Below are 8,572 nucleotides of genomic sequence, written 5' to 3' on the forward strand. Positions count from 1 at the left end.
ATGTTGGTCGTTTTGGTTGCTTTTCGGGGTAATAACAGTATCGAATCATTCTTTGTAAAATACAGGTTACAGGTTTGTGAACTTTAGAAGTCGGGTAGAAATAATTTACAAAACTTAGTTATTTCTTACACATCAAAAAAGTGACCAGAACAAACGTGATTGAGGCCACATAAAATAAATATTTACGCAAATTTCTACTGAGTATTGTTTTCGGGCAACCTGCTTTCGCACGCTCTTATTCATCATTTGACACAAAACGCCAGTCATGTCGTGAACATTCTGACAGGCAATATACGCAGGCACAAATTCAACTGGAGCAAACACTGTAGGTTTTTTATTGTGCGCCCCGTACTAAAAGGTGGTTTTAATGCCTGGGACCCGTGAACTAAATAATATGTAGAAGCGCTGGAACACCTGCAGCCATCGTAATAAGGTCAGCGGAAATTTCTGGAAGACTGCAAGAACGCCGCCTCTTTCACCTGCAAAATTTCGCGTGACTGTGTTCATTGAATAGCATATTTACAATATAAGAGGAATTCGGGACCAACTTATGTATTCTTAGCAGCCAACCTACGTCTTAGATCAACCCGCACAAAAATGCGCTTTTTTAACAACGATGAATGAGTTTAACATCTGTAACAGTTTAAATTGTGCGCATGCCTTCAAAACTTGCATGTTTAAAAAATATATATGTTTCTTTGTGTATGCTGTCCACCTATGTTCTCGTTTTTTCTATTTCTCACGGCGAATGCTGTAATTCTTGAAACGTAAAATAGCACTTCCTTGTGCACAGAAAACCTTCCATCCGAAACGTTTTTTCTGAAATCCCAATTATATTGTATGTCTTTTTCTTCCTAACTAGCCCCTTCAAACTTCCCATAAGGAGAATTTAGATCTGTAGATTACACAACCAATGAATTAAAACTAATAATAAGGTAGCACAACCCCCCCCCCTCCCGGTCTACCGGTCTACGTAATTAACGCCGCCCCCCCCCCCCAACAGCAACTAAAAATACAAAAAATAATGCTCTTCCACTCTTTGAAAAAAGGATGACTTTGGAAGCTGGGTGCAGCCCATGAAGTGCACGAAACAAAGCCCGTTTGTTTATTCTTTGCGCTTGAGCATACTTCTATTTCTATTTCTTGAGCATACTTCTCAGTCTATTAGCTGTGTGAAACTTGGAAGGGCCCGAGCTTTATTGTAGCGGACAAATATGGAACTCTCTGCCTCACTGCGGCGTCGTACGCATTGTTATGTTTGTGCAACACACTAACTTAATCCGCTGGACCACTGCGACGTCACGGACAGCTCGCATTGGGCGTCATCAGCAAGGGCAATAAAGCTAAATCTTCCTGTGAATGCCTTTCTGTCCCAACCTGTGTACATACATAGGATACCGGTTATGTGCGCCTGTTAGATGGGAACGAAACCGTCAAAAACGTCGCTCGCAAAGCCCTTTAAGGGGAACAAGGTGAACTTGGGCGTTACAATCGGCCAAGTTGCTGTTCATACGAAGGGATTCGCAGCTACGTGACGAGCCAGAACTTCAGGCGGCAGCGTTGAAGGCAACGTCAGTGGCTTTCTGTCGTGTTAGCGCCTAATTGTGTTTCTCGTCGGCCCGACGCTCCTTCAATACCCACTATTCTTCCTCCAAGCGAATGAGATGCGCCCCTTTCATATCGAATCAAACAAGTAACTCCTCCAGCTTTATTCCAACAGACAAACATGCGACTGTCTGTTCCCCTGGCCCGTCGTAGGCATCCTATTTTCTGTGTAACTCACGAAGATGGACCCAAACCGCTCTATTCACGAGTACGGCTGAGAGGCCGCATTGAGCCATGAGACTTCCACGTTTGAGTCTCCCACCAGCACAACGTGCGTGTTATCGGTAGCGGAATGAAGCCCAGCTGTGCGTGCATGCCACACTTTCTCTTCCCCGGACGCGTGCATGCATCAACCGCAAACCGGTGATTCGTGCTTACTTAGGCGTCAAATACACAGCCGGAAATGTCGATCCTAAAGCCTTTTAAGCTGAAGAATTATTGGCTTAAGCCGACATTCCAACCGGGAAGGTTGTTCTACATTCTTCGTTGCCATCTCTGTCTACCATTTGTTGCAACAGCACACCTTTTGCTATTTTGCTGCATGCTACGGAAAACTATGTCCTAGCGAAATTGCACTGTATTAATTATATTCAAATTCTTTAGGATGTATACTGTCACCCTTACGGGGCGGGAGCTATTCCATCAGTCCACAGTTAATTTTTCTCTCACCCCGTCATGTCTTGCAAAGACCACGAAATAAACTTCTATTCTATTCAATCTGTAGGGATCCGCACCTTCTCGGCGAGAAGGTATTTCTGGTGTGAATGGTGGTGGCTAGGCGGAATTCGAGGAGGCTACGACTTTCGGTCGTTTTTACTGCCATTCGCATTTCTGTGTATACTCGGCAATCATTTGATAACGGTGCTGCCGCCGTTGTCAGCCTACTGAAATAGCTATCCCCCACCGATGAGGTGGTGGCGATGGGAATAACAGTTGTGTAGGATGGGCTGGTGGTGGCGAGTTGGAGCCCGCAAGCGGCGCCAAATTATGGTTTCACCGAAATGAAAAGTAGGGGAATGGACATATACTGCGTTACAGTAAAAAACAAATAAATTACTAAAGTCTCACGCTTTTTTAGCGATGTTTTCACTGGCGGAAAAAAGACTACCCGCACCCGAATTGGAGAAAAATTGCCTTTGCTTTAAGTTATACAGCCTACCCTATATCTATATCTTTTGGGTCATTACATTTTGTCCTTTCGCTTGAGCTTAGAAGGGGAGGCGAAGCAGCCGATAAATCCCGAAGCAGCCAAGTGATACGAAAGGCAGAGCTTGAGCAGCGGCGGCTGACGTCTACGTGTGATATCATGGATTGTCTTAAGCGGTGTATAACATTACATCTGTCGCTTAAGAACTAATACAAATTTGCAAGACCACGAAGGTCTATCATAGAATTCAGCCAATGCCAAAAGATGAGGTTGGAAAATGGGGAAGGGCCGTGAGAGTGTCGAGTTTCTCAGAATTTCTGTAGCTCTTGACCTTGGGACGACGCACGACAGCTCGCCTCGCGAACCAGCCGTGACGCTGTTGGTGTGGTAGGTAGTGACGTGCGCGTCTAAACAGAAGGAAACACAGGCGCTGTATTACGATTTATTAACGTTATATGTTTACGGGAAAGGGCAAAGGCCATTGGTACTGGCCAAATATATAAAATAATAGGGGCTTAATATGTTAAATACTTAAAAAATTGCCGCGTATTGCTGTTGATAATGTCTACGAAATAGTATAGTCGTCCGGCGCCCATGCCAAGTAAAAGCTTCCCCTCTTTTTTACTATTCCCTTCTCGTGCCGCTCCACTCCCTTCTAGCCTCCTCCAAAGATAAACACGCTGGATGTTTGCTGAAGTCAATTTATATTTGTGGCGTTCCGCTGCTCAGCGCCGCTTGCCACGACGACAGCGGTACCATACGGCGGATGCTCCCATGAATCGAGGCACCCTACTCCAACGTTATAGAACCACGTTGTTCTAATCCACGTGCGTTCCAAGCGAAACGTTCCAAGCCCCAATCGATGCAGTTGTGCTTCACGTCGGCTCCAGCAAATACCGGTCCTCTGACGCGCCAAGTGGATGCAAGGCCATGGAACTAGCACCAATCGACAGAGATTGCCCACGTGATCACCGGGAGACCAGATTTTCCTCAGGCAAGCCATTATTTCTCATTTTACGAGCCCGGGAAATGTCGAAGCGGCGGCCGTCACCTTAACCCTAAATCAAGGGTTAGCCGGCCAGCGGCGGTTACGCAATGGCTTCCCCTTCTACGAGGAAGACGGCATATCCGGTGGAGCATTTTGCTTTTTGGCCCCGGCATTATCCAAACGCAAGTCGAAGTGGAGGGAGAAGAATTACAAGCGAGGATTTTCAATAGGGCTCCGGCTGGACGCACGTGGCCCGGAAAGCTAAGACCCAAGGCAAGCAGGCTGCGCGGCCGGCGACACCAGAGCGGCAATCTCGGTCTCGAGAAAGGAACCAGTACGCCAAACGAGTCATCGCCTCTAAGGCAAAGACGTCTAAAATGCCGAATGTGTTACCACGCGCAGACATCAAAATCGTCATCAGGCCTCGGGAAGGCCTAAACATTCCCAAGCTGCAGGTGACCGTGGCGACGGCCATTCGCGCGGCAGCGGGGGTATTTAAGGGAAGACGGCATTTGCCCGAATGTACACCAGAAAAGCATGGTGGTGAGCACCCCAGACGAGGGACGAGCCCAGGCCTACGCCAGAAATCAATTTATCCGCATTGCAGATTGAGTACACGAGGTAGGAGCATACCAAACTACGCCAGACGGCACGGGGAACGGAATAATACGAGGAGTTCCAGCGGAGGACCCGCCACCAGAAATCCACCGGAACATGGTCCACCCGCGCAACCCGCTCGCGCGCGGCGCGCCGCGCATTGGCAATACGGCAACGGGGATCGTGGCCTTTGAGGGGCTGAAGGTGCCCAATTATGGTGCTATTCAACGGTACTCCTCGGGTGCAGCCTGTGCCGCAAGCACATTGACGTGTGCAGACAGTGTGGTAGGGTCGGACACAGGAAGGAAGGATGCCCAGATCCCAGTGCTAAAGTGTGCTTCGACTGTGGCGTTAACAACCCGACCGAGGGGTCACGACTGTAAGGTCAACACCCAACAGGGGATCGCGCCTGCAAGCATCAATACAAAGTACCTTACGTGGTGACCCGGCGGCAGTGGCAAAGGAAGATGGAGGAGCAGCGTGCAAGATGGCAGCTGCCGAACCCGAATGAGTTCCCGGAAATGATTACGTCAGTGGAGAGAGCAACAACAGCTGCTACCGAGCGGAGCACGTCACGTTTCAGAAAGAACAGAAGGGGCCCAAGCGCGAGTCGCCAGCGCGGCAGATCCAAGTCACGAGAGAACGTAAGCTGCGCGGGCGCCACCAAAGCAGGAATTAGGAAGAGGGGTCCATCGCTGCATCAGAGCCCAGGGTGCCGAGCGGCGGAAGTAACAGCGGGGACAAGAAACGCGACAAGAGGGACGAGGAGATACAGCTACTCAAGAAGAATGTAGTCATGCTTACCAGAGCAAACGAGTTACTCAACAGAAAAGTCGCGGAGCTCGTGGCAGCGCTGGACAATTCCAACAAGGAAGTGATGGCGCTCAAGCTGGGTCTACCGGGACGACCCACACCGACAAAACAGTTGGTGGTGGAGCGGCAATGCGAGTGGCGACAACGGCAGCCGCCGCGTCAACAGGCTTAGCGGGCGCCGACCCCGGCCGCCGCAGCCCCTCAGGCTATGGAAGAGGAGACTGTGGAAGACGAGACGACTACGGTGGCAGCGGGATCGGTGCCCAAGAGAAGAGCCACCGAAAGCCTCAAAGAGCGGAGAATCAAGGAGAGCCTCAACAGAATGGAATAGCAACACAACGCGACAATCAGTGCATTCAACGAGCACTTTGTCAACATTGACACCGCTCCACAACAAATCATGGCGGCGCTGCAAGCGTGAGGAGGACAAGTACCAAGCCAGCAACACCACCCACCGCAAGCATGGATAGAGCAGCAACTACATCAGCTACAGCAGTAGCGACCACGCGAGGCCTCCTGGTCTGGCACTGGAATTGTAACGGCTTCGCCAGAAAGAAGGCAGTCTTCGAGCAACACCTGGAACAGACAACCGTGAGCCCCGACGCCATCGTACTGCAGGAGACACTTACCGAGAACATCAAGCTCCCAGACTACAAGGCGAGCGTCAGCCCGTCGAGCCTGCTGGACACGACCGGCAGCACCGGTAGAGGAGCCTGCACCCTGGTGAGGAAGGGCATCACTTTCCTAGAGCACGAGGTACTAGGCGTGAACAGCCTTATTGAGTACACTTTCATCGAGGTGCTAACCGGGAAGAAGAAAAGGAAGGAGAGCACATTCATCCTAAACGTCTATAGCAACCCGGCACACAGGAAACAGAAGTTCAAGGCTCTGCTCTACAAGGCTAACCGCATCGCCGGCCCAAGCAACAGACAGATCGTGTGCAGAGACTTTAACGCCCCGAACCAGGCCTGGGTTTATAGCAGGACACTGGTCAAGGTCCGGCACCTCCTGCAGCACACGACCGACCTTGAGCTGACCCTGATCACCGACCCGGCGGACCCCACGCGGATCGGCAACTCGGTCACCACAGACACGACGCCGGACCTTGCGTTCGTTCGGAGCGGAGGCAGAGACAATGCGGACACGGGGGACTTTGGCTGGCGGAACACGGGACCCGAGCTGGGCAGTGACCACTACATCGTGGAGATCGCCGTCGTCCCGCTCAGCAGCGGCGACACGGGCACCAACTCCAGCAACTGCGTCAGGACGCACAAAGTCGCCGACTGGGACGCTTTCCGAGGGTCCCTACCGGGCGAGAAGGTGGTGATCGAGGACATCGAGAAGTGGACAGCGGGGCTCATGGAGCTGGCCACGGCAGCGACCACAGAGATTGAGACGGATGCCAGTATCGAGCGAGTGGACAACCGACTGGCCCACCTATCGAGTCCAAGAAAGCCCTCCTGGCGAGGTGGAAAGCGCAATGAAAAAACAGGAAGCTCTGCAAGAAGATCGAAGATCGTGGAGCTAAACCGAGTGATCGAGGCCCACTGCAGAACACTGTGCGGCCAGCGATGGTACGAGATCTGCACAGCGGCGGACGGGCAGATGCACTGGAGCAGGACGTGGACCCTGCTGCGGCACCTCCTGGATGAAGCCAAGACCAAGTCGCACCAGCGAGACCGGCTAACCAGGATCATTCACGCAGCGGTCACGGAATGCGGGGAGGACGAGGTGAGAAGGCAGTTGGACGCCAAGTACCTGCCGGCCACTCCGACGGTGCATCTCCCGTACTACCAGGGTGCGGCCAACTCGAGCCTGGACAGAGACCTTGAGGTATGGGAGGTGCGATTGACCCTGCACGACCTCAATACCAGATCGGCGGCAGGCCCAAATCGAGTGACGAACAAGGTGATGAAGAATCTCGGCGAGTCGGCGATCGCGAGCTTGATGGACTACTACAACCGGTGCTGGCGGGCTGGGACTCTCCCCCGACTGTGGAAAACGGCCAAAACCATCCTGATCCCCAAGCCGGGCAAGCCGCCGGGCATTGGAAACCTCCGGCCCATCTTGCTCACGTCCTGCGTGGGAAAGGTGCTGGAGCAAGTCCTGATGAACAGGTGGCAGCGGTACCTGGAGGAGTCCAGGCTCTGCCCAGACACGGTCATCGACTTCAGGAGAAAGCTAGGCACCAAGGACGCTATGATTCAGCTCAAGAGCGAAATTTTGGACGACAACACCAGGACGAGGGACAACCGTGCCGCGCTCGACCTGGACCTGCAGAGCGTCTTTGATAAGGTGACGCACTTTGTGATCCTGCAGCAGGTGTCGAGGCTAAACATGCGCGAGTGATCTGACAGATACATCAGGAATTTTGTGTTGGGTCGCACGGTTGAAAAACATGCTGGCGACTTTCAGCTGCTGGAGAAGAAGCTTGGCAGCATGGGGACCCCGCAAGGGGCGGTCATTTCGCCACTGCTGTTTAACCTAGTGATGACGGGAGTGGCTGAACGCCTCTTGCGCGTCAGCGGTGTCAGGCACACCATCTACGCCGACGATATCACGCTCTGCGTCAAGGGAAGCAGCCACGCCCACATTGAAGACACGCTACATGCGCCGGTGGACGCCATCGAGGAGCAACTGGACGGCTCGGGGCTGGTGTGTTCACCGAGAAAGCCGGAGTTGCTAGTGGTGCTACCCAAGGGAGTGAGAAAGAAGAAGCGAGACCCGAGAAGGTACAGCGAGAAAATCATGATACGAACGAGCGGCAGCAAGGTGATCCCGCACGTCGAAAAAATCCAGGTGCTGGGAATGCTCCTAGAGCGAAGCAGAGCCAATGGCGAAACCATCAACCACCTAATGGTCAAAGTCAACACGGCCATACGCCGCATAAAGAGGGCATCGAGCAGAAGGGCCGGATGCATGAAGGACGCCAGCCTCACGCGGCTGGTCCAGTCCTTTGCCGTGAGCCATATTGCCTATGTTGCGGCCTTCGACAACGGGAAGGTACACGAGCGCAACAGGATCAACGTGCTCATACGAAGGGCCTACAAGGCCGCACTCGGGCTTTTCGACTGTGCAAGCACGGAGAAGCTCCTGTGACGGGGGGTGCACAACACTCTCGAGGAGATTGCAGAAGCCCAGAGAACCGCCCAGGTGGAGCTGCTCTCGGGCACGAGAACCGGCCGGCAGGTGCTCCGTAACCTAGGACTGCAGCCGAGGAGAGCGGACGAGGAGATTGCGGAAGGAGCGGAGGTACCAGAGTGTGTGCGGAGACACGTGTAAGTGTGCCCGATACGCAACAACGTAAATCCTCAGTACAACAGGGTGCGGAGGGTGGCAAGGGCCATGACCTTAATTGAGCTCCACGCCAGAGACAGCGGTTCCGTATATGTGGACGCGGCGGAGTATCAGGACAGGAGGGG

The 8,572-nt window shown here is 52.7% G+C and overlaps 1 protein-coding gene across 1 annotated transcript; it reads left to right on the forward strand.

Annotated features, from left to right (window-relative positions):
• The first annotated feature begins 5,612 nt into the window (after positions 1-5,612).
• LOC144164826 (uncharacterized) lies at positions 5,613-7,499 on the forward strand. Its single transcript, XM_077695088.1, has one exon. It carries the CDS (start codon positions 5,613-5,615, stop codon positions 7,497-7,499), a length of 1,887 nt encoding a protein of 628 aa, XP_077551214.1.
• The last annotated feature ends 1,073 nt before the right edge of the window (positions 7,500-8,572 follow it).

Source organism: Haemaphysalis longicornis, unplaced genomic scaffold (genome assembly GCF_048455015.1).
Source record: "Haemaphysalis longicornis isolate Haplotype H1 unplaced genomic scaffold, Haemaphysalis longicornis Haplotype H1 scaffold_14, whole genome shotgun sequence".
Classification (NCBI taxonomy): domain Eukaryota; kingdom Metazoa; phylum Arthropoda; class Arachnida; order Ixodida; family Ixodidae; genus Haemaphysalis; species Haemaphysalis longicornis.